Source organism: Branchiostoma belcheri, unplaced genomic scaffold (genome assembly GCF_001625305.1).
Source record: "Branchiostoma belcheri isolate BF01 breed outbred unplaced genomic scaffold, Haploidv18h27 scaffold76, whole genome shotgun sequence".
Lineage (NCBI taxonomy): Eukaryota > Metazoa > Chordata > Leptocardii > Amphioxiformes > Branchiostomatidae > Branchiostoma > Branchiostoma belcheri.
This window is the reverse complement of record NW_017804420.1, coordinates 556,573-584,057: the sequence shown is the minus strand read 5'-3', so window position 1 is coordinate 584,057 and position 27,485 is coordinate 556,573. Positions and strand designations below refer to the sequence as shown.

The 27,485-nt window shown below is 38.5% G+C and overlaps 1 protein-coding gene across 1 annotated transcript in view; it reads right to left on the bottom strand.

Annotated features, from left to right (window-relative positions):
* LOC109485523 (NACHT domain- and WD repeat-containing protein 1-like) overlaps positions 1 to 25,624 on the bottom strand; it is a 37,132-nt gene extending 11,508 nt beyond the window's left edge. The window contains exons 1-10 of the mRNA XM_019789212.1: positions 25,252 to 25,624; positions 8,512 to 8,597; positions 6,678 to 6,794; positions 6,085 to 6,184; positions 5,415 to 5,517; positions 4,692 to 4,843; positions 3,041 to 4,095; positions 2,406 to 2,616; positions 1,774 to 1,914; positions 1,048 to 1,182 (exon numbers count right to left, since the gene is read on the bottom strand). Of these exons, the coding sequence (XP_019644771.1) occupies positions 1,048 to 1,182; positions 1,774 to 1,914; positions 2,406 to 2,616; positions 3,041 to 4,095; positions 4,692 to 4,843; positions 5,415 to 5,517; positions 6,085 to 6,184; positions 6,678 to 6,794; positions 8,512 to 8,597; positions 25,252 to 25,384 (2,233 nt within the window). The 5' untranslated portion in view covers positions 25,385 to 25,624. The remainder of the gene's footprint in view (positions 1 to 1,047; positions 1,183 to 1,773; positions 1,915 to 2,405; positions 2,617 to 3,040; positions 4,096 to 4,691; positions 4,844 to 5,414; positions 5,518 to 6,084; positions 6,185 to 6,677; positions 6,795 to 8,511; positions 8,598 to 25,251) is intronic.
* Between the last annotated feature and the right edge of the window lie 1,861 nt (positions 25,625 to 27,485).

The window sequence follows — 27,485 nt, the reverse complement described above, 5'->3', positions numbered from 1 at the left end:
ACTATGCCACCGTAGGGCAAAAAAAGTTAAGAGTCTATGACCTAATTAAGATATGAAATTATTGAAAAATATTGTGAAAAAAATGCCAGCAGGACAAGGGTTAAAAATAACAAAACAAGAAATCTGACAATCCAGACCATTGCGAAGTATATGATGCAGCACAATTTTTACCTCAACTTCTGACATTTCAGACATTACATTAACAACATTATCAGTAATACTGCATATAATAACTTAAAAGAGGCCACGCCAATTTGATTTCTTGGTTAACAGATTTTTCTAGAAAAATAATGGAGTGGGCGGGCGAAAAAAAATAAAAACAAAAACAGGCCTAGGCATCCTATTATGGCCCAAAATGGTACATGAAGTCAACACACCAAGCTGGTTCAAAATTTAAACAATGAATTTTGAACTTTTAATGATACCACTGCATTGAAAGATGGAATAACTGTAACAACTAGTAAGAAAAGAACTGTTTTTAACTGTTCAGGGCAAAATATGAGCATTTGCAGTTGATTCTGAATTTCTATTTTTATTTGCAAATCAGAAAAAAATGAAGCGGGCGAATCCGTTTACCAAGAAATTAAATTGGTGTGGTCACATGGGTGATATCAAAATTATACATGTCATACACAATATACAGGCTATCCTCCCCCTACTGAAAGTCGTATATTATATAATTAAGCCATTAGTCCCAAAAATTAGCGTAACTCCTACAGTGGACAGCAGCTGTTGATACACAATTCAACCACACCACATACAGCACAGGCGTGTCAAATTATTTCAATATCTGAAAATAAAGACACAAAAAACACATCATCTTGACCCAAGTACATGTAACTACTAGTGATCATATACTTCAAATCAATGAAATCCTTCAAACCCATTGTGAGTTATAGCTGTGAACACACAAGTATGATCGAAAACAGTACTTTCCTCCAGTAGGATATCTCCTTTTCTCTACATGTAACATGTTAGTTTAAAGGAGTTGTATAAATTATATAAGACCACTTTTCAAGCTGATGGGAGGAACATAACATTGCTCACCTGCGAAGTCCCCATGTTGTTTCCTGATTGGCTGTTCCCCTCCTCCGTATCTTTCTAGCGCCACCTTTTGAAAGGCCTCATGGGCCAGATGCACGACCAAAACCCCATCCAGGAGGCTGACAGTCATCACATTATCTGAAAAGAAAAGACATCGGCACATATTTGCAGCTTATTTCCATTGAGACGGATGTCACAGACCAGTGTTCTAGCTAGCGTCATTCTTGATGGAAGTTTGCTGGTCATGAAGGACAAAAATTTTTTCCAATCTGACATCGTTGATGTACAATATTCAGCATGTATAGAAATGGAAAGAGATGTCATTGAACTAAGCTTGACGTGTATAATAGCAAAATTTGCCCCTCAACTGCAGGAAATAGTGGCTCACAGGGTCAAGATGAAGTCCTGAAAAGCTCCTAAAAGAAGCCTTGGCATTTTTTAAAAACAATTCCATGAATGTGCCATAGAAATTCATAAACAGTCCTGTACCATGTAACTCAGAAAGGTGGCAGACAAATGAAGAGATGGCTCAACAACATAAAAGAGGACTTCCACCACTTCAGCTTACTCAGTGGAAATCCACAGGATAGATGCAAATGGCAAGCTGCCATCAAGCCAGTGTCAGCTTCAGCATGTAAGTACGTCTAACACTTGGGACACGGGGAACAACTGACATCAAATGGACTAGTGAGTGAGTGTGAGTGAGTGTGAGTGAAGACTAAGCATTACCTAGGTCGTGTTTGATGGCGGCCCAGAACGTGTGAGGGAAGGTGCGGTCCCCACAGCTGGTCTGCTGGCACAGGGGGTCCATAATGGCATCACAACAGGACAGCATACACAGCAGCTCTGTCTCCGTCACACCAGCCCGGCCTGCGAAACAAGAGGGTCGCACCCATTTGTTAGGAATCGTTGGTTTTCAGACATCTCTAAAGGCACCCAAAGTGATTTCAGGGCAGTAAAACTGAATTCTTAAAGTCAATTTTCTTGTCATTTCAATAAACACTATCGCACAGAAAATTTACTAATGGAAAACGATTGCTTGTTTCATATCCTAGGCTGGTTCTAGCTCTAGGCTGGTTCTAGCTATTTATTGGTGGTACCAAAAACAAAGGGACTCCTCTTGTAGCTTCTATTGGGGCTATTGCAAATGTTTTAAGTACAAAATTGCAGTTACTTTCAATATCAGCCAAATTTTCTCATCCAGAATATCATTTGTACTGCCTCCCTGAAATTGTATTGGATGCCTTTAAAATTACCTTTCACTATAGGACCTCAGGAAAAAACTAGCATAGGTGTTTACACTTGTTTTCCATCCCATCCATTTAAGATTGGGTAAATTTAATTAGGATAAATAAACAAACCTGCACAGATGCTGGCCAGCACATGTCCCAAACAGACTTGGTCGTGTCTACTTTCCAGACCGTCGAATATGATGTTGGCTGCCTCCTCGGCTGACTGCGGCATCTTGCTGCCGTTCTGACACAGCTGCGGGCTGCCGCTTTCCACCTCCCGACACAGCAGGGTCAGCATCAGGGGGCTGCACGGCTCCTGCAGGGCATTCTTCAGGAGGACCTGTAGATGGGACAGCAAGGTACAACAATTTAGAACAGACAGGACAGCAAGTTACAAAATTTCAGAAGGCAAGACAGCAAGGTACAACACTTAAGAGCAAACAGAACAAGGTATAACAGTTCAGAACTGAGTGAGGACAGCAGGGTACAGCACTTCAAAACAGACAGGACATGTACAACACCTCAGAACAGACAAAACAGCAAGGTACAACACTTCAGAACAGACAGGACAGCAATGTTCCACACTTAGAATAGAAAGGACAGCAATTACAGCTCTTCTAGAAGGTACAGCACTTAGACTAGAAAGCAAGGTACAGCACCTCAGTGTGGCAAAACAGACAGGAAAGTAATATACAGCATTTTGGAACAGCTTGACAGGTCAGGAAACCAACAAATTGAATTAGTATGACCTAAAGAAAACTCACCCTCTGCTTGGCTGTTATTCTCCTCTTCCTGTGTGTAAAGTAGGAATCCATCAATATCATCCTCTCCTTCTCGGTCAAGTCCGACAGTTTCACAAATCTCTGCTTGTCTGCTATCCTCTCCTTCAGCTCCTCCAGCACGCTGCCATCCGTCATGCTCAGGACCATTTTTATGCCTGATGGAAGCTCGGCGGGGAGCCAATCAAAGGTGGGGAACCCCTCTGTGGGTAGTAGTCTCTCCACGCCATCTAGCAGAATGACTGTCATGTTCCCCCACTTAGAGGCTTTCAGGAGAAGGTCGTTGAAGAAAGAGACCAGCTTTCTGTACTCCACGGGTATCTTCTCTAGCTCCCCCTCCAGGTTGGTTGCACACAGCTGCTGACAGATTTCGTTGAGCAAGGTGTGAGTGCAAGTGTGGTTGTGGATGTAGCGAAGAACGCAGATGGGCTGCGTCCCCGTCCAGTCGGCTAACGACGTGGCCACTTTACCGATGACTGCAGACTTGCCGCTCCCTTGTCCCCCGTATAAAACAATTGGTTTGGACTCCTCCGAAGTGACCAGCTCTCGTATGGCGCTCATAACGTCCTCCCGTGCAACAAATTTCTGGCTGTGAGCAAGACTCACCGCCGAGCTTTCTAACAACTTGTAGTAGAGCTCTCTGATGGGTGTTTCTTTTAGATACTGCATCTCGGCGTAGTTGTCGACGACTTTGTCGATCAACTGCTTCAATTTGGCAACAAACTGTGAGCAGAAATCTGCAAGGTAGGTCTTGTGTTCCGTGTGTGTGGATGGGTCCAGTCCGCCGTCCTTCCACACCGTACCTAACCGGACCGTATTTTCAGGGTCAACCTTTTCGTTTATGTAGGAATCGCGGAGGGATCTTAGCTTCTCCTGAGCCGCGCTGTCAAGTTCTAGGCTACTGTTTATGTCCGTGAAGTTCTTGGCACTCTGATCCGACAGACTCTTGGAAAGTCCTTCTAACGTGCGCAAGAAAAACACACAATTCTTGGACGGCTCAGAGTCGAGGCTAAGAGCCTCCAAAACCTCTGCTTCTACACCTGGAGAAATAGAAGAAATCCAAACAACATGATTTTCTACACATAGTAAACAATGCTTTTGATAAAGAGATTGGAATAGCTGGTTGGGTGGCATGAGTGTGAATACAACTTGTGTCTCAAATAATTGGTCACAATGGTGACTTGAGTTGGACCAATGCTCATAAGTCTGGACTAAGATGCAAAATTGTAATGCATCATGAGCTCTTTCTAATTTTCTAAAGGAGAAGAGATATTTTGCAATAGACAAGTTTTATTAGCGATTACATGCTGTAAAGATTTGCGTCACTTCTTGTTTCATTTGACCAGTCTTTCCCTCCTAAAATCTGCTTGTTTTTATTGATATGGTATTGTATCCCACCAAACTATGGACAGACAGCAAGGAAAACTTAACTCTGTCAAAGACTCTTAAACTATATCTTTACAAACTTGAAGGTACAGACTTCCCCTCAGACTTTTTTCTCCAGTTCAGCATCATTTGTTAAAGCCAAGAAACAACACATCAAATCAGTATATTCTCACAACTGGGCCTATTGAGTTGACAAAAGAAAATCACCAGAAAGACAAGGGAAAAAACAGCAGCTTGACACTGTATGTACCTGATAACTGGTACTTGCTGAGCTGCTTGGTACTGATAGCTCTGCGCTGGTGTGCAGCCTGGGCAGACTTGTAGAGAAGGTCCTGTAGAGCGTTGAAGGTGTTCAGCCACACGTTGTGATAGTGGTCCATCAGTTCTTCATTCTCCTCTGACCTGTAAGAGTTTTTCGTTGGATATGTGGTCAATGTTGCATCAGAATTTTGCGTATTGTATAGACAATATCTTTTCTAACACAACATTTGAAAACTGTAGACAGCATGTCTTCCTTATATACAAAATGCAAGATATTCTGCAAAAGTGCTGTGCAGGTTTCCCGCTGGTGTGGTATGTACTGCCGACTTACTACAGGGCTCGAAACTCACTTTATAGGTGCACTGGTGCACCGAACCTAAAAAATTGGGTGCACAGGAAATTTTTTGGGTGCACCATATTAAATTATCTCATACAACTAAGACTTATTATTTTTCTGACACTTAGCTGTCAAGAATATACTGTATACTAGTAAACATTAGATATCTTTACATACATTGTATGTAAACCTATAAAACATCTAGGTGCACTGGTGCACCCACAGAAAAAAAATATGGGTGCAGAGTTCCAACTTTAGGTGCGCTAAGGTGCACATGCACCCAGCATTTTGAGCCCTGTACTATAACTAGCAGCTGTTTTTGAGCACAGCAAAACTGGAGAAAAGCTAGCAGACTGTTTGGATGTCCATCCTTACCTGTCCCCGTAGTGTGGTAATTTGGCCTCGATGGGCTGTAGGACATATTCTGGGGGTACTGCATTCTCGTCCTTCACATACCACTCCTCCAATAGGCTCACATCTGAAAATGTAACAATAATGATGAAAGACCTTCATTGTACGTTTATGCTTTTACAAGCTAAGTACACTGTTCATGTATTCTGAAGTAAAAATTACAGGGATATCTTATACTAGAACAATACACGTCAGACTAATGTGAAATACTACTGTAATTCCTGATTTTTTCACAGTACTGTTAAGTTCACTCTTTTCACTGTCACTTCTGTACCGGGAACTTATCATTACAGTTAACAAATGATTCCTGGACTTTCTTTTTACTGCACCTGTCACCACCGTGAATATATAGTTCCATGAACATGTTCAATTTTCTCAGACCGTGAACTTTGCTACTGTGAACATAAAGTGAATTACAGTATGTTGAGGTTCAGTTTCTTCTCACTTCTTAAGGCAGTCCTTTACGGGACACCTGGTACAATTTATTGTACAATGCATACATGTATCTAATCCAGCAGATATATGAACGTCATCCCTGAACATAGCACCAAATGATTAATGGAATTACTGCACGATTTTTGAACAACACAATACATGTATAAGTTACAATAACAGTGTGTAAGAAAAGAATTACCTTTGCCAAGTTGGATGGCAGTATCCCGTACGTGACAGAATTCAATCTCATTGATATGTTGGGGTAAGGGACACTCCCCATACCTGTCTCCTATTATGGACTGGATAGAAAAAACAAAAAAAAAAGATGAAAATCACAGCATATCTTTCAGTTAAGCATTTTTCAGACCAAGAAACAACAAATCAAATTAATGTTGCCTTAAAATAAAATTGCTTGTCTAATGCCTTGAGTTTAATATGAGTTGATTTTATTTTATTTTTAACCAAAATAGTATAGCATTACATATTTATTATTTTTCCTGTGGTCCTACCTACCTCATTACAGGACACACAGGGAAAAAAAAATTATACAAAATATACATGCACTGACAATTAACAATAACTTGACATGAAGTCCATAACTTTTTTTTAATACACCAAATACAAAACAATCATTGTACTCTTAGTAAGTCTTACAACTTCATATCATTCCATACAGAAAGTGCTTTTTCTGAGCATTTGTTTAAGGTTTTAGAAGACCAATGGTTTGTGATTTTGATTGTGAAAAATTAACAGTGGAATTGTTTGTTGTGTAAGAAAGGTGTGGGGTCATACCACAAAGAAGGGGCCACAGGAGACATTGTAGCAGTCCCTCAGCTCCTGTAGTCTCCTGCCTGCAGTGGTATGGTCCGTACAGCTGTCAGTCAGCCATTCATGGTGCATGTCCACAAGCTGGGGGGAGACATACTGACGTTACTCTTCTGACATTATCAAGAGTCACATAACCATCAATACCCATTCGACATCTAGAACCAACTCCCTGACACCGTTGTGGGTAACATCAACAACAACGGCCTGCAGTCTGTCAAAGTTAGAGTCCACCGACACCTCATTCATTGTAATTGAGAACACTTGGCAGCTGTGAGCCACTGATTGCCCACTAAACTGTATTCTTACCATGTGTATGTACAATCAGTGGGTATTGCTCATTATTAGAAATGCAGGATTAGAAATAAGATAACTAAAACATCTACTAGCTGACATTTTCCATCAGAGGGATAGATATGTAGTAACGTTCGTGCATTCAGCACCAAGGACATGTACACATTGTCAATGATACTTTCACGGTACTTTCAAGTTCAGTGTTTTCATTCACTTCTGTACCATGAACTTTCAACCCCTAGCATGCCATGGTGGCAGAGCTCGAAATACTGGGTGCATGTGCACCTTAGTGCACCTAAATTTGGAGCTGTGCACCCAATTATTTTAATATGTGGGTGCACCAGTGCACCCAAATATTTTCGGAGGTTTACGTATGATGTTAAATGTATTGTAGTATACAGCATATTCTTAACATCTAAGCGTTAGAAAAATAATAAAATTATTGTTATAATAACGCTTTCTTCAGAAATAAAACATAATTAGTTTTTGCTGACATTTTTACAATCTTATGTTGTGCACCCAAAACAATTTTTGTGCACCCAATTTTTTAGGTTGGGTGCACCAGTGCACCTATTCAGAAAAATGAATTTCAAGCCCTGCACGGTATGCATTAATAAGTTCTGTGAACATGTCCATCTTTCTCAGACCATGAAATTTTGCTACTGTGATGGTGAAGTGAATTACAGTATTTACTGACAGCCAGTCAGAAAGGACACCTGAGAAGGTTAGAATTCATGCTATTCATTATGCACACAGCCCTTGAAATCAGTGTTTTCCCTAGCATCCATCATTTTATGGGATCCTGTTGCTAATGATGGACAATTTTAGCCATTCCATCATTTTGACATATGAAATTAAAGTGTCCAATGAGGAAAAAGATTAGATCAGAGCAAATCCCACCCGAAGGTACCAAAGTAACTGTTATTCAAGCACCTGGCTACATTTTGAAAACGCTTTCAAACGTGAAAATACCGGATTCAGATATTGGAATTGATATTGTCAAAATTAGTTCATATATAGTTCAGGGACACCAAATTTTCTAAGGCCACACCAATTTAATTTCGTGGTTAACGGATTCGCCCGCTTCATTTTTTTCTGATTTGCAAATAAAAATAAAAATTCAGAATCAAATGCAAAATGCTCGTATTTTGCCCTGAACAGTTGAAAACAGTCCTTTTCATCCTAGTTGTTACAGTTATTCCATCTTTCAATGCAATGGTATCATTAAAAGTTCAAAATTCATTGTTTAAATTTTGAACCAGCCTGTTGACTTCAATTGGCTCCTATCATACCATTTTGGGCCATAATAGGATGCCTAGGCCTGTTTTTATTTTAATTTTTTTTTCGCCCGCCCGCTCCATTATTTTTCTAGAAAAATCCGTTAACCAAGAAATTAAATTGGTGTGGCCTAAACTCAAATTTGTATTAAAATGCGTGGTACCTCATGTGATACGGAATACACTGTATAATATCTTACATGTACATGTATAATTTATAAGGATCTAACCTGAAAGTCCAGCCCATGTTTCTGGCAGTAGGTATGTAGTTCAGGGATGGCATCGGACTTCAGTGCAGCCCTCTCCAATATCGTATCTATAGGAGAAAAACGGGAGAGAAAAAAGATGAAACAATTTCATCACAACACACGGGTTTTTCTACCAACATCAAAAAAATTTCAGAGTGAATCTACAACCTGTTATTCATCATTTGCTAACAGGGCTCGAGATATTTTATCTGCATAACTGCACTCATACAGGTAACATTAAAAATTACTTGAAGAAGACAAATTTTACCTGCGCAACTTAGAGTTTAGGAAGTATAGACCTGGTTAAACCGTTAAGCCATTATTTCTTTTGCACTTCATAGGTGGGGACACTTAATGCAGCAAACAAAAGACAAAAATCCACATAACATCCGTGTCCGTAATATCACCAGGGTCCATAGTATCGCCACCTTGAGAAATAGTGTGCTTAAAGATATTTTTACTAGCTGCAACATACTTTTGGTATGCACTCCTGCACACCTCAAATGTACATACCTAGGGTATGTGCAGTAAAAATATCTTTAAGCACACTTTTTCTCAAGGTGGCGATATTATGGACCCTGGTGATATTATGGACACAGATGTTACAGAATAGGTGTACATGTATATAAACCAGTACATACATAGGTGAAGGTAGACATAAGAAATACCTGCACAGCTGTAATTTTACCTGCGCTAACCAAATCAGGTTAGCGCTGGTGCACCAATGCAGGTGGCATTTTCAGCCCATCCTTGTGCCTTATTGGCTATTTAATTGGCTACAACAAAATTGACGAGGAGGAGGTTTTAACTACCTCCATGCTAAGATAGTTATTTGGTACCCAATTTACGTTGGGTATGGAATTAGGCAGCAGAATGAAGATAAAAAACGAGAGATTAGATAGTATAGACATCCAGGTTGATACATTTTAGGGAGCCTCCTTCACTTACAAGACTTAGTAGAGAAGATACAAATGACTAAAGTTACAGTTTTCATACTACAAGAAATCACAATTTAAAGCCATACGATTATCATAGCTCTGGCCACACCAATTTAATTTGTTGGTTCTCGGATTTTTTCAGAAAAAATATGAAGCGACAGGGCGAAAAAAAATAAAAATAAAAACAGGTCTAAGGCATCCTATTATAGGCTTAAATGCTATGAAATGAGCCATGAAGTCAACACAAAAGGCTGGGTTCAAATTTAAACATTAATATTGAATTAATTATGAACTTTTAATCAAACCACTGCAATGTATATATATAGATGGGAAAACTGTAACAACTAGGAAGAAAAGGACTTTCCTCAACTGTTGGGGGCAAAACATGAGCATTTTTCAGTTGATTCAGGACCAGAATCAATTTCAGAAAAAAACGAAGAGGCGAATCCGAGAACCAACAAATTAAATTGGTGTGGCCTCTGGCTGTTGATTGGAAATTTCTCTTATGAAGTAATATAATAGAGGATGGCATTTTACCTAACAATTTCCTAAAAGCTATTACATACATGTATGCACTTGTGTTATTATCTTGTTTCACGCAGTAATGATGAAATCTTACTCGGATGATTGTAAATAAAACCCTCAAGCAAATTCTAGACATGTTTATCACTATTGAGGAGGGCCCTGGGGAGTGACAATATTTTTGCTGCAATATTGTTCTCATTCCCAGAGTCATCTCCCTCCTCCCTAAGTGCTCTGGGAATGAGCCTGCATCTGTTCAGCCTCATAACTCAGATTAGAATCTCCACTTAGTAAGGGTTCAAGGATAACGCTGCTACATTTTGTGACATATATCAGGATGTGGCGTCGTGTGGTGTAGTGGTACATCACTGGACTATGAAACAGGGAGACCCGGGTTCGATTCCGGGTCGTACCCGAACAAGTCCGAACATGCGCCCAGACGTTGTACCCTTGGGAAAGGTACTTTACACGAATTTCCTCACTTCACTCAGGTGAAAATGAGTACCTAGCTTTGGTTAGGGACGTCCCTCGGATAGGACGTTAAATGGAGGTCCCGTGTTTGGGAGAGCCACACCCCATGCACGTTAAAGAACCCACCGCACTTATCGAAAAGAGTAGGGGACCTTCCCGGTGTGAGTGGTTCAAACCTTACAGTCTTGTCTCAGGGTTGGCATCTTTGAACAGGTGATAGTCACCTGTTATGTCAATCCTTCCACAAATGTGGTAAATCGTCATAAATAAATAAATGTAGGCAAAACAGATCAAAATCCATGATATGTATCACTACCTTGTACATCTGTATGTATAAAAAGCTTTCAGAGACACCCCATGATAAGCAAATGCAATGAAAACAGTCCTTACAGTCTTATTGTCTTAATGATTCAGATTAATGACAAAATTCATATCAAAATATGGGTTTACTCCTTTTTGTTATAGCTTTCATTTTTATGAGAGATACAGCTCACAAAACACCCCAAAGCCTGAGTAATGCTGTGTACCTAAACCTGACCTAAACCCATATTTAGCTTCAGGTCCGGATTCAAGTCCAGACCTAAACCCATGGCATATACAAAATTGCATGTTGGCAACCTTGCAATGTTGTTTCAAGGGCAAAACTTTGGCCACATACATGTAACATGGAGGCTGACACTTGACAATGCCCGATGGCAGTGTTTTCATCATTTTGCAGCACAGATTTTGCAATCTATGGTCCGAATCTATGGTTTTAGGTGGTCAGGTGGAAAGATAAGGGTTATGCGATAATTTTTTTTAATAAGCCTGGAATCGGTTCTTGACTTTAGTTTTTTATTTTTTACTTAAACCTAATCATTTTTACAAGTCCAGAACTGGTCCAGCAAACCGGTACACAGTACTAAGCCTAAGCCATCCCATTGTGTGTTTTGTGATGAACCAGTCTAAACCAGTTTGCGCCTTTCCATTCATTTTTCATCTAATAGGCATCTAACAGAGAAACACTGTATTAATACTCGGCCCACCACTATTGTTGGGGCAATGGCGCAGGTGTGGCATGTAATGGACTAGATAACACCTTTGATTTGCATCATTCATCTTTCTGGGTAAACACTCAGATAGTATGCTGAGATTTATCAAGGAAGTCATAAAAAAAGAATCAATATGCTTCCCACACCAAAAAGCAGTTACTCAAGCAACTGGATATGATTTTGAAAACGTCAGACTTTTCAGCTAGTATCCACTATCCACAATATGCTGCCTTGAAGTTCCCAAGACTTACATTCTACACTTCAAACCTCACTATGGACATGCCAATATGGTTTCTTTGTTCCCAGTTTTTAAAATGACAATGCCTGAATACAAGACTATCTATGCAATACAAATGTATTTGTCACTACTTAAAGTCATAGTATAGGCCAAAGTGGTGTCAACTACATGTGCATGTATATTATTTGCATTCTTGGCTCAAAGCTGTATCCTTGGAAAAGGCACTTTACAAGACTTTCTTTGCTCCATCCAGGTGTAAAATGGGTGAGTTTGGTTGGGTATATAAAAGGATATGAATGGGCTATGGATACGCCCTTCCAAAACTGTAGTCTGGATAAACAATCCACTGCCCCTATAGCCTCAAAAGGGACCTTTCACCTTTTAGTGGGTCAACAACCAATCAATCAATCAATCAATCAATCAATTAATCAATCACTTCAACAACATTCCTGATACAGTAGACAGTTCATAATCAATCCTTTGGATACCATACTACCAACTTGAAAATATTACATGTATGAATGTGTGTGTCTGTAAAGTGTTGCCATGTATCCATGGCATTGATATTTTGTCTGTGGGACTGGAAAGGTCACAAAGTAGAATGGATAAAGGCGTGAAGTCTGCCAGTTTGACTGATTAGAAATGCCTTCTGATTAACTTGTTTGATTGATCAGAATCCCCAGCATATTTTGTCACCATGAAGGAAGAGAATGTGTGGATCTGTCCATGGTGCTGAATGTGGACATCCGTTGGTTTCTGTTATTTTTTAATAGTATCTATGGGGAACTATGAAAACTAACTAATATCTGTCTGTTGCCACTGAACCAAGATAGCAAAATACATATCTAGCTGTTACCTTTATCAAAACTGTTGTGATTAAATCATAATTACTGAGAGGCTATCATAATTGCTACTCTTCTATCATCATTGATGTTTCGCTATCATGATAATTGTTACACCACCACAATCTCTGACACACTATCATAATTGATATCATGAAACACTTTTGGGCTGGAAATACAGTTGCAATCAATGGTAAAGTCTTGTATTTTTTTTACTCATATTGCAGAAAACAGCAAGAAAGAATTTTGAGCCCAGCAACACATCACTACATGACTTACCAGGCTTCAGAGGCAGCTTAAGAGAAAGTAGAAATTGGGCAAATAATCAAATAACATGCCAGGGGAATTGGTCTGCTAAAGGACTACAGTTTTCATAGTGGCAAACTATACAACATAATTTTCCCTGAAAACTGTGCAACACATGTGTATAATGTACTTTAGTGCCTTACATAATGTTATTTGTCCATTTTGCCAATTTCTACTCTTTCCAGCTACCTCTGAAGCATGATAGAGGCTACACCACTATGACTGATGCTTCTGATGTAACCAGTATGTTTAAGTGTAATATTCAGATGATATCTGGCACATCTATTTTGCATAGCTCAACATAGTTTTCAAACTAAATGAAAACAAAATGTGAACAAAAACATTTCTGTTTTTAAATGCAGAAAGGCTTCCCACTAGTGTTCAGGTCATTCAGTAATCCGAAAATGTATAGCCCTATTTACATTTTGCCAGTCCCCCAAACCTTTGAGTGAAGTACACTGAAAGCAACTGTCTGAACAACTTTCCATTTATCTTCGACTAGAATAACTCAGACGGAGTTGAGTGGAGACTAAAATACCATCTCTGCGATCTAATGGAAATAGAGAACTTGGCTTTTATCCTAATGGTGACCTTGATAATATCTTCAGGCCATTTGGTGCATATGACAATGGAGTATCTGGAAAATAGTTCCTGTCACGACTATTCCATTTTTCTGATGGGGGAGGCGGGTTAAACTGCACAGGCTTTGTGTCATTGATTAGGTTTTCAAGGAAACAACATGTAATGATAATGACATTGTCACATGGTGTTAAAACGTGAAGAGAATGGTCTTTAATACTAACATACGTATCATACAGCTCTACAAAATAAAAATTATGCGTGGTTGTCAAAATTTTTGTCTGTCATGAGCAGAAAAATTTCATCAAAGGCAAAAAGATCTGGTTCTGGCTCTGGCTAGAATACTGATTATTCAATTTCAATGTTATTCAAATCAAACAATATAGCAGGAGTACATACTCCTGAATTGCATCAACTTTATACTTTGTGGATATACAGAAGAAACACAGGACAGTTACAATACCTACGGATACATGAATAGGACATGAAAACACTAAGCCTGTATTTGATTGTAGTACGGTTGGATGGTGTAGTGTAGGGACGAGTTATACAGTCTATTTGTCCATTACATGTTACATGACTGTGAATAATTACCGGTCGTTTTGGTTTCATTTTGATGCATGAAACAAGCAGTCAAATTGATATGTCTTTCATGCTTGAATAATTCAGAGAGCATTTGCCATCAGACAGGACTCCATTTGAGCGTGATCCCCCGAGATGTGAGATCTAAAGTGTCTCCTGGATGGCATTAACCTCGACCTTTTGGGTCACAAACTGTCGCGTAATGGCCATCTCTGGTGCCTCAGGACTGCGGCTGTTGACAGAAGAACTGCTCTGCTTGAAATTTGCCAGGATTTCGTTGAATTTTGAAAACAAAGAATAACTACCATCAACAATATTACAGATCACAGGCTGAGTAACCAGAAATAGCCGTAAACTGGCCCACCCCAAAACAAGAACTCACAGATATACATGTAGCTAGCCATTCCATACATGTGTAGCTTACTTAACAAATCAAGTTCACAACAGTGATTGACAATTTGCAACAGAATTGTTAACATTTGCATTGAAATATTTGAATATTTTACCACACACTGTATGTTCCTGTGAGGTGTTGTGCCTGTTTTAGTCATTGCAATACAAAGTGCAATACTACACACATGTATATATTTCATCTGAGCTAAATTGAATCACTTTATGTGTAATGCCATATCTTTGTAGAAAAACCTAAAAAGTGAATTGGAATTTTCAATAAATACATATCTTGAACCTTGTACGTTGCTCCAACACAGAATAATGTCATATTTAACTCAAATTTTAGTCACGGAGCACCGTATACAGTGGGATGTCATTTCTATTCTGTGTAGATACAAGAAATGCTTTTATTGGTCACAGGAACGCTGAGAACAGAAACATGTGCTTGATTTGCTAATGAGTCTACTGATAGATAAAGCAGAATGTCATCTTAATGCTGAGCAGTTACAGAAGTAGTGACAAAACAGATCAAGACATAAGCTTGTTCTCCTGATGCTGCTGCTACATGTACATTTTGCAATATATGGCAGTTTTTATAATAGCATCGGATTTTTGTTTGTTAAATCATACACAGGCATCCATGCATCCATCATCCATCCAACTAGTTCGTAGTTATGTGAGATGTTTAATGGAATCACACGAATCGGAACAAACTCAGAGTATCAGATAGTAAACATCAATCGCCCACGGCCGAGACCGCGTGGACCCACTGATAATCTCCGGTATTGTCCACAAATTATCAACAAATACGTGAAAATGAGGTGGAATAAGTGTCATGTAAATCTCAGAATACAAAGACTGCTCATTTATGACTGAAATCTCGCGAAAGATTTCTTACACAGAAGAAGTTTCGCAGTGGCGTTTACCATTACCAGTGGACAGTTCTGAGAAAAGTTCTGCGAAATTCTGCGGGACGTCCTGCAATCTCCGGCAGGTCGTCCCGCAATCTCCCGCACGACGTTCCACAATATACCGCAGGACATACTGCGGTATCCCGCAGAATGCCCCAAGAAAATTGATGCGTATTTCGTGGCCTGTGCTGTAGTGCTTGTTACTTTTTTTATTATATTAAGATCTGTCAACTGCAATCATAGATATCAGTCATTGTGCTGAAATAATTGACCACATTAATCCTTTCCACAAGTGATTGATGAATCTTATTGCCCTGTAGGTCTTGGTCAAAATGTACAAATTTAACACAAAACAAAAAATGCAGAATTGCACACATTTGGCTGAAGTGCAATTAGAATTATGTTTACGTTGGAAGAAGGAAAACATATCATTTTGCTTAGTTTCTTCTTCTTCTCCAAATAAACACCTTTTCCATTTTACTCAACAGAAAATGGACTTTATGGTAAAAGGAGAATGACAGCAGAATAATAGTTCATTTACTATTAGACTAAGGTCGCCATAACATTGAAAATGCCATTCAAAAATAACAGAAGCCAAAGGATGTCAACATTCAGCACCAAGGACAGATCCATGTGCCCTTTTCTTCCTTCATGGTGGCAAACAAATTTAGCAATCAAACAAACAGACTTCAGAACCCCCTCTATATATATATATAATAAGTAATTGGGACCCTTCCAGTCCCACAGGCAAAATAGCAACACGACAGATATGTAGCAACAAGTTACATAGACACACAGACACACACACATGCAGAAACACATACTCACATACATACTCACAGATACACACACGCACACACACACACACACACACACACACACACACACACACACACACACACACACACACACACACACACACACACACACACACACATACACACATACACACACACATGCAGATACACACACAAACACACAATACACAAACTTTGCTTTCTTGGGCTCTACTGACTATACCCCAGTAGTAGTAACGTAACATGTCTTTGTACCTCATCTATTATTTGATTGCTCAAGTAGTAATCATGTTAAAAAAAAGAGACTCTCAAGAACAAATACAATGCTCACTCATATTCAAAAACTTCAAAGAAGTTGAAGGATCACATATTCAGCAAGAAGTGTGCCGGAAAAACAATTGGAGCACGGCATATTCCACATGACTGGTTTACACAATATAATAATAATAGCTGGTACTCCAATGAAACCTCCTCCTTTATAATCCAACGCCCAGAACTAGTCTCTTCGGCCAGTAAACATGGACTGTAGGGAGCTTCTATACTGGTCCACAATCCCATCTGACACTTACTGACGTCACGGTAGTCATAGCAACCACTGTCTACCCAATGGGGAAATTGGATCAAGGCAGGAAGAACCTAATTGCATTTTTCGCTGAGCGTTCAGCTCTTCAACATGGAGATAAAATATCCGTCACTCACCCCAGTTTTAATCTCAACACCAATCAGGCATAAGCAATAAGATGTGTCTTTTCTTACCAGCATCCTTTTTCTTTATTCTGGCCGCACAAATTTACTTCCTTGGATCTTAGACAGTTTAAAGAAAAGATTGACTAAGAAGGCAATATGAAAATAGGGTGCTGCATGGGAGCAAAACTTAAAATACATGTAAGTTGTATATGTCACGGTAGAGCCTGGGATCTGGTACAATAGACCAGTTTGTGGGGTCGTGTGGCGCAGTTGGTGGCGCGTTCGGCTCATACCCAAGAGGTCGCGGGTTCGAATCCAGCCCATGTCACCGATCTTGTGCCCTTGGGAAAGGCACTTTACACCACTTTCCTCACTTCACTCAGGTGGAAATGAGTAGCTTCGGTTAGGGACGTCTCTCGGATAGGACATTAAATGGAGGTCCCGTGTTTGGGAGAGCCACACCCCATGCACATTAAAGAACCCACCGCACTTATCGAAAAGAGTAGGGGACCTTCCCGGTATGAGTGGTTCAAACCTTACAGTCCGGTCTTCTGCAGCTTGTACATGTTATGCCTAAACTAAAGGCAGTTTACTGGTTATGTGAAACAAACAAACAAACAAGTTTACCTTTCAGGGATTGCATTAAAGAGAACTGCCTATGTCACAGGGGGACATTTTGAATAGAACGCTGTTCTAAAATCCAGAAGTTAAATGCAACTTTCACTTGCGGTGTCCCCCCTGGCAGATCACTGCGATGGTCTGCATTCTTCTCCCAGATAACAGAATCGGCTATCTGGTGAGATTGGGTGGAAGGAAACAGGGACAGCCATCCTTCAGCGAAGTATCGATAAGCTTTAGACACATTGTACCAGTGCAGGTCAGGAGATTTCAGAAATTAATGTTACACACATCAGGGTATCTGTCAGGGGGGGACAACACACGTGAAAGCATTCTAGAGTGGTGTTCTATTCGAAATGTCCCCCGTGACATACGCAGTTCATGCGATCAGTGAAAGGTAAACTGGTCTATTGGTGATGATTCTACTGGTAGATATTCCGATCAGAGTTTTTGTTGACAGAGACTCCATTATCAGAATGCTATTAATGTGTTAGGGTGGTTTCCCATTTACAATTCCTAACTTTCAAGTCAATCCATTAAGGCCACACCAAGTAAATTTTATGGATGACGTCCGCGCGCGCATTGATTTTCGCCTGTTCCTAGAAAAAAAAAAGAAATTCCGCTTCCTGTAACTATGACCAAAGAGTCACGACAGTGCCGCAAATCGTTAGATTGACGTGAAACCCGTAACGCGAAGAAAGTGTCTATTACCATCCTGTTTTCACTGTCCACTGTTCCACCTGATTTATTGCTGTTTTGACGATGAATAAAAGACTTCTTGCTTGTTAATCTGTGTCACCTCATTCAATTTGTGTCCTAACATTTGTTGTCTCTTAGTATATTTCTAATCAAGGCATCTTGTTTTTTAGGGCCCTACTTGTTTTTTTTCGCCCTCTCGCATTAGATTTAGGGTCTCCAAAGGACGTCATCCATAAAATTTACTTGGTGTGGCCTAATCTAAAGTGACATGCATCAAAGTTGAAAAGTTCTGACTGTCCTTCATCTCAAGGATACTAGCAGACGATATGTCAAACTACATATGAATGCAGCAAAGGGATCATGAGTTATGTAGCTACAAATGTATGGACATAAGGCCACACCAATTTAATTTGCTGGTTCTCGGATTCGCCTCTTCGTTTTTTTCTGATTTGCAAAAAAAAAATATGATTCTGGTTCTGAATCAACTGAAAAATGCTCATGTTTTGCCCCCAACAGTTGAGGATAGTCCTTTTCTTCCTAGTTGTTACAGTTTTCCCATCTATCATTGCAGTGGTTTGATTAAAAGTTCAAAATTCAATGTTTACATTTTAACCCAGCCTTTTGTGTTGACTTCATGGCTCATTTCGTAGCATTTAAGCCTATAATAGGATGCCTAGACCTGTTTTTATTTTTTTCGCCCTGTCGCTTCATATTTTTTCTGAAAAAATCCGAGAACCAACAAATTAAATTGGTGTGGCCTAACTAAACATAATACTGCTATCAGAGGTCACTGACCTCATTCAGAGAGTAACAAGCCAAAGGATGACTATGTTCAGCACCAAGGACAGATCCATCCATTTCTTTCCTTCCATGTGGCATATGAATAAGTGTACCTGCTAAGTGCATATTCCTATCAGTGTCATTTTCAGCATTCATGGAGATTGTTCACTGCCATCTATATAGTATAAACAGTTGAGAAGTCCCTTGCAGAAACTGCTAACACAAAGCACACCAGAATGCACTGTGCCTGTGCAAAACCCAGATTTTTCATGGTTTTAGTTGAATGTTTGGTCAACATTGCATCAGAATTTTGCCTGCTGCAGACAATATCTTTTTCCAACACAATATTTCATGGACAGTATGTCATCCTTGAAATGGATATGACTTTTAACAAGATGTATTGCTAAGCACAAGCAATACATTACGGGTTTTGTGCAGGTGCAGTACGTTCTACCGCTGTGCTCTCACAAACACCCTAGCCAAGAACTGACTACACATGAATACAAGGGACTATGTGAAAAGTAGCAAATCACAGTCAGAATTTTCACTCTTCACAATCTATAAGCAAACGTCAGTGTAATGTACTGTTGCATTTGAAATAAATAATATTGTAACTTAACTCTTTATAGATTTGCAAACATCTCAAATGAAAAAGAAATAGTTTACTTGCATACACAAGTATCAATATTCAGATAAATAAAATTATGTGATTGTAATTCAGGCCACACCAATTTAATTTGTTGGTTCTCGGATTTTTTCAGAAAAAATATGAAGCGACAGGGCGAAAAAAAATAAAAATAAAAACAGGTCTAGGCATCCTATTATAGGCTTAAATGCTATGGAATGAGCCATGAAGTCAACACAAAAGGCTGGGTTAAAATTTAAACATTGAATTTTGAACTTTTAATCAAACCACTGCAATGATAGATGGGAAAACTGTAACAACTAGGAAGAAAAGGACTTTCTCAACTGTTGGGGGCAAAACATGAGCATTTTTCAGTTGATTCAGGACCAGAATCAATTTTTTTTGCAAATCAGAAAAAAACGAAGAGGACCAAAAAATTAAATTGGTGTGGCCTTAGTTCCACTTTTCAAAACATTTGTGTAATCCTTATGTTAAATAATGTAGGTTATGTTTGAGGATACATTTCATTAGCAATTGAGTCACTTACTATCCTGGAAACGACTAGAGATTAAGTGATCAGTACATCTCATTGTGTTTGGAGGTTGATATTTAAGATTTCAGTTTCAGTTTTTATTCGCACTTTAAAACAAAATGTAACAATACAGATACAAGAAAATATAAATGAAATGTAACAGTGCAGGGAGGCCAGAAGCATAAAATGCTTATGAGGAGGCTTCCCTTCATAACGTAATTAACAATTCAAATAAATCGGATAAATAAGAAATAACTTAGGTAACGGGTAAATGAAACAAAACAATAAAATACAATACGATACAATACTATCTACAATAATGAAAAGTAGTAATGAAAAGTAGTGAACAAGGAAACTTAAACAAAAATTAAGAATGTGTGGGGTTATTTATGAAAGCTACTTTAGTATATATGATTTTTGAAAATGGTGACGGAGGGACTAATTTGTAAAGTTCTATTTAGGTTGTTCAGTTCTATTTAGGTTGTTCTTTTTAGATTTAACTTTCATATACATTCCCATTTGTTGTCTTCAACAAGTAATCGTCTGAAGAATCTTTTCAGACCTTTCCTGATTCAGCTGCATGTATTGCTCCCTCCTATATAAGGCATGATTGAATGGCAAGATATGTAGGGTAAAGGCGGTTATCAAAACTCTCACCAAGGTAGATCCTTCTGCCGGGCACAATGGGCTGCCTGGGACTAGTTGGAAAGAAGTAATGTTGGGCTTGTAATCCTACATACCAAACATGAATCATCCCAAGTCCTTTAACATATTGGCAAATGCGTGACTGTCTAGATCTCTTCTTGGGCTGATAGCAAAAGGAGGCATCATCAAGTCTTGCCAGTAAGTGATGAGCATAACTAGATGTCTTTGTGGGGACTTACAAAATATAGGCAGCCTTTCAACTGAGTCGAGTTTCTGGCTGAGAAACCTGGCGACAGCCACCGCTACAGTTTAGCATGCAAGCAGGCACATCGCTTCATCAGGATTTCCAAAAGATTCATATCTTGTATTTTGTATGGCTGACTTCTCTCGCTTTGAAGCCTGAATTACAAGCGTACAATTAGTGGCTGATTATATTAGATCAAACGAGCTGTCAAAGCTTTTATCTGGAAAGGACGCCCCTACCATAAATTGAGACTGAATTCATGATTCCGATTACAGGGCCAGAAATCCCACCTGCATATGCAGGTTAGATATGCAGGTTAGTGCAGATAAAATTGGAGCTGTAATGTTATTTCTATCATGTCTACCTACACTTAACCTGCACCAGTCCATGTACTGGGTTTATATAGTATAATAATTATACATGTGGATTTGTATTTGCTGCATTGACTGTTACCACCTATGAAGTATAAATTACAGAAAATAATACATTTAATGTAATAGTAATTGTTTCTAAACAGTTTTTAGTATGATCAGTACTTCCTAAATTCTGCATAATGTAGGGGAAAATTGTCCGCAACATTGCAACATGTAGAAAGAAAGTATTTCGAGCCCTGCTAACTTGAGTGCCAATTGTAGATTACAAACCAGCTCGAAATACTTTTTCTTGCATGTTGTAATGTTGCAGACAAATCTGACAAAAGCCGGTCTGACTGTGACAACACAGATCTCCCCAATATTGATATTTGTGCTGTCACAAAAGTATGTGTTGCCAAAACAAAGGACAAAATTTATGGTTCCTTGAATGTGTTTATTACTATTATGCATGAGCAGTGCTAAATATAGACCCTACAACAAAAATCAGTTCCTTGTCTGACTCATACACCTACAAGAAAATTCTAACAATGATTTGAAATTCTGTGTATATTGAAGACTTTAGAGTCTATTCTTGACTTTCTGTTATGTGACCTGGCCTTGGCAATGGCTGCTATCCACATGAAGCAGGGCTTGAAATTCATTTTTGGGAATAGGTGTACTGGTGCACCGGGTATTACATGTACCTAAAATAATTAGGTGCACAAAAATTTTTTGCTGCTCCTCTTCTAAGCTTTAATCTGTACTACAACAAAGATTTTATTATTTTACTGACACTTAGATGCCAAGAATATCCTGTATACTATTACATTTAGTATTCATTTAGTATGTACAAAAATATCTACAAAAATATTTGGGTGCATCAGTGCACCCACAGAAAAAAATTGGGTGCACAGTTCCAAATTTGAGTGCACTAAGGTGCACATGCACCCAGTATTTCAAGCCCTGTGAAGTAAACAAAGTCACGTTGCTTTAACATTAGCGTTACACGTTCGGATGAAATCTCCAGCAGGTTTACAAATGTACTTCTTGTCACAATGTTACACTTTGTTGTCAGAATGCAGTGGAGAGAAGGACTCACAATGAAAATGTACCTGCATTTGAACCTTGTAGCATTTGTAGGCTAAACAAGGGTACATGTACATGTAATGTTAGTTGCCTGTACTACTGTGCTTGAGAAAGGGAGATCATTTTGACTACCAAAAATACTTTTTTCTAGTTTTTCTTGTTTTCCTTGTACAAAGAAATGGTATCTTGTAGCAAGAAAATTATTCTTTGAACAAGAAATTCAAGAATTCCCGTAGCAAGGAAACGATTCTGTCCATAAGAAAATATTTCTTGAACTAAGAACTAACTGTTCTTGAAGCAAGAAAACCATTCTGTACACAAGAAAAGATTTCTTATAGTAGAAAAAAAATACCGTAAACTTTCTTAGAATTCTAAAAATTCTTAAGATTCTTGTTGGTGAGCATGATAGTAGAAATATTTTCTTTTCTTAAGAAAAAAGAAGAATAAAATTCTTTGTGTAAGAATCAACATAGAAAATCTTTGAAGAATGTTTCTTGAATTTTCTTGAAAATCCCCCTGGCAAGAAAATATTTCTCAACATAAGAAAATAAGAAAAATAAGAAAAAACATCTGGGCTATACTAGGATACATAATTTGGATGGATTTTGGATTAAAATTGGATTTTTAGTCACCTATTATATAATATTATATAATTAGAATTAGAATCACAAATGTAAATCTTAGTAAGTCAAATTATGGAAGACTTATCACTCTGTGTTTTTATTGGGTTATATAATATTGTGTAAAATTAGGATTTGAATATATGACTAGATATAAACATGACAGTTTACAATCCAGCAATAAGAGAAAAATCCCACTGGGATATACTGCAAGTGCATTATACATCAATTCTTCCTTTGATTTGATTTGGAGGGTGATACAGTTAAGACTATACCATATAAATACCCACCCATCCAACTGTCGTCTGTAATGTATGTGACATTTTGATTTAAACAGATTAGTTCTATGCAGAATCAATAAATAAAGAAAAATTTTCCCATATCTTATTCAGTACAATATGTACAAATTTTTGTATTTCCCTGCACTCCACAATCTATAAATGATACAGTGAAAAACTGATATACAAACTGTATTTTACAATCTTAGGCCACACCAATTTAATTTCTTGGTTAACGGATTTTTCTAGAAAAATAATGGAGCGGGTGGGCAAAAAAAAATAAATAAAAACAGGCCTTAAGGCATCCTATTATGGCCCAAAATGGTACGATAGGAGCCACGAGGTCAACACACCAGGCTGGTTCAAAATTTAAACAATGAATTTTGAACTTTTAATGATACCACTGCATTGAAAAATGGAAAAACTGTAACAACTAGGAAGAGCATTTTGCAGTTGATTCTGAATTTTTTTTTTTTTTTGCAAATCAGAAAAAAATGAAGCGGGCGAATCCATTAACCAAGAAATTAAATTGGTGTGGCCTTATAATTCCATTTATGGGGGCTATGTTTGTGACAAATTTTTAATATAATGGCGTTACTGAGGAATCATTTATTTTCAAATTATTGAAACCTCATGAAATGCAAAACAACTATATTCCCTTTGAATCATCACAATGGTAGTAGTAAAACTTACAAGGAAAAAAATTGCCCACGATTTGCTGGAAGAAATAATTTCAAAGAAATAAATGGAATTTTGCCTATACCAGAGGGATATATGAATGCATGCACTCTAATTCTGGCTCCTTTTATAATTTCCCATTATCAGTAATGCTTCTTTTCTCTTGAGAATTTGTGCCGGGCTAAAAGGAAGATCGTGTTTCTGTTTCCCATAATTTTTGACAAGTAGTAAGTAAAGACAGACAGGGCATCATTAAAAAAAGTAATTGTCAAAAATATGATGCCATTATAATTTTCCTTTTAATTGCAAGTAATTGTCTTGATAAAAGAGACCGCCACCAAAATCAGGCCACCAAAATCATGCCATGTGGCAAAATAGTAGCCAATAAATATTCAAAATAATAGCAATGAATAATAACAAAAGGTATATGATTGCTGTTTCAGGCTGTATCATATGAAAACATTACTACTATATTTATTCATAAACACCTTCCATAGCAGCAAGACTGCATGCTTTCTGACTGAAAGTCATAAATAAGAGCAGTATCATAATAATTTCTGTATTCATTAAGAAACAGATATTTTATGATACTAAAAAACTAGGTACATTTGTAATACTAAAAATCAAAGTCTTGTTTCAATTAATGTTACAGTACTGAAGTAAAAAAAAAAAAAAAGCTATTGTCTACAATTTGTACAACTATGAAAAGGTTATTAACAACAATATATCCTTTTGTTTTTATGTATTCATCTCAGAACACCACAATTACAGTATGCATACTTATCACAGTGAGCAACAGAGCCTTATCTGTTTATAATCTAGTGCCCCGAAATTACACCAGCTTTGCAGCCAACATCTACTCAAACCCCCATCCTGGCAAATACATTACCAGCTTGTTTACACTCTCTATTATGTTTAATGCATCTACTGCAGCATTCATGAATAGAGCTGGGAGATGGGCACTGGGATATATTCTGTCACGCATTTAGCAAAACAAACCACACGAATGCGATTTGTATTCACTGCAGATGCACACTCCTGGCCGGGCTTTATGTTGTCTCCAAATGATGCAACAAATGTGCTAATTTAGACAAACACCGTCCATCCCAGATGTCAAAATAGCGCCCTTTGTTGCCCATACATACATCACCCAACACGCACACAAGTGGTTTCACTACACGCAAGTACTTCAACAGTGGCGGCAGGATTTCTGACATCCATATTGCAGCGGAGTAAATATCGAGGGCTGCTATTTTGGGTAACGTACCTGAGGGCGTTGCCGACAGGAACACCTTGATGCACCTGCTGTATTGCTTAAGGTTGACGTTCTGAAGGCTTCCCTTGAAGACGGCCTCCATCCTGCCTCTGCTTCCCTGGGCGGTCCCCCCACAGGCTGCCATCCCGGGTCTCACGACGTTGACTTCACAGGACCTGTTGTTTCTGAACCCTCCCGCCTCTTGTATCTACCCTCCTCTTTCTCTCACATCCTCCCGATGAGACAAGCCAGTCCTGGAGCATCACTCGTACCTAGATCCGCTCCCCGAATTTGGAATCCTGCGCCGAGATCTACGGAAAAAGGAGACGCGTCGTGATCCAACAGGTTGTGAAAATTACCTTGACACAGGTGTGCGGAGAGAGACGGTAATTGCTTTGCAGATAAATCAGGCTGCATCACAGCCACATCCTACCTCGCTGCAGGGGGTCATTAACATAAGTGGACTGTACCAAGTGAAGATAGAGGGGGCGGTTTTCATTTTCAAGCCAGTGATATATGTGCACAAGAAAACCTGGAATTCTAATGAAAGCAAAAAAAAGCTGCATTCGGATATGTAATAGGCATTTCATTTCATTGAAAATTTGGGGTAAAAACGTGAGGGTAGAGTTTTCAAGAACCAATAAATTGTGTAAACATAGATTTTCTAATAAAGCACCATCTCTAGGGACTTATATAAGTGTCATGATAATTGTTGACGTCAATCTGTCATTTAAAAGGCTGCATTACGCCATCAATCACACCCAGAGTTAAATGTAGAGCAAACGGGGTAGGAATGTATCTCGTTTGCTGAAAACATGAAAAATAACAAGTATTCCAAATGAACTAAATTGCATGGGTATTATCACACTACCAACTTTGTAATATTCAATAAACAGGTACGTTATACGTATCGCCAAGTCCATGATACAAAAAACAATATGAAATTCAGCTATTTGCGATACTTAAAAACACAATTTATAATGACAATTCTTGGACTTTCATTCACCTCTCTGCTATTTATTAATAATATTATCACTCTTACAACCACGATTAAAGCTAATACTAAAAGTAAACAAATGCATTGAGTAAAACAAGACAAGATGAAAAAGTAGATTTAAACCATACATCATATTTTATGTATACCTACTGAACAGTATGTTAAAATTGTATCAAATTATGTTCATAAGGGTCTCCAAAATGGAGCAATAAAGGACAAAAGATAGAATCAATGAATTAAAGAAAAACATGGAAACATGTTACTAGGCACAAAAAATGTAAAGCAATAAAAACAAAATAAGCTAAATGTTAATATACCTAAAAACGTTGCATGAAAATCAAGTCCAAAAATCTAAAGAAACCCTTAAAGCACCTCTGATCAGTCCCTGCCTGCCTGTCTCTGAGCAGTTACTGCATCTGTTTCTTTTTGTTCTATTCTTCTGGTCAGAGTTTGTCGAGGGCTTAGCCATAATCCTTCTGGTAGACGGCTGCTGATACCAAAGTAAACTCCCAACAAAAAGAGAGCTGCCAGCCTAAACACAGCGAGACACGTTTGCAGTAAAGCTAACAGAATATCTGGGTAGAAGGTTGTTTTAGACCTGCTCTATCTAGCTCCATGTACAGTTCCTCTCTGTTTGACAGAGCAAATCGCTGACTGTGGTAAGTGTTATAACTGCCAAAGCAGCAAATGAATGAATTGGCAAATCTGATAACAAAGAAGGTAAATAAAAATAGTCAAAGACATAAATCGAACTCTACAGCTGAGATAACTTTCAAGTGAGTGTCCCGTAAACGTCACTATTTTGACAACCATTCACCGGGGGCTGTACTTTGCTAGACAGTTCCCCAGAACTATCGTAGACTGGAACTCGTTGCCACAAAGCACAGTTGGGGCATCATCACTAGAAAGCTTTAAACAACTCCTGCAATCAAATGTGCAAAGATTGAGTATAACAAGCCGTTCGGTGTGATATAGCTAGCTGCCGCCGCGCCGCGTGCCTGCGAAGCTGGTGTGTTACACCAAAGGGCGGTTATACCAGCTATATCGATACAGATACCGAAAATAAAACCGATTCAACAATGGCGTAACGAGGAAGAAGATATTCATGGTTGTCCTTTCTTGTAATTTAAGAAATGGATTTCAAAAAACCCTTTATGTTGAAGTTATCATTTCAACCTTTACAGCCCGGTTGAAATAAAAAAAAAAAACATGGATAGATCATCCCAACCAACATAAGCTTTGATTTAAG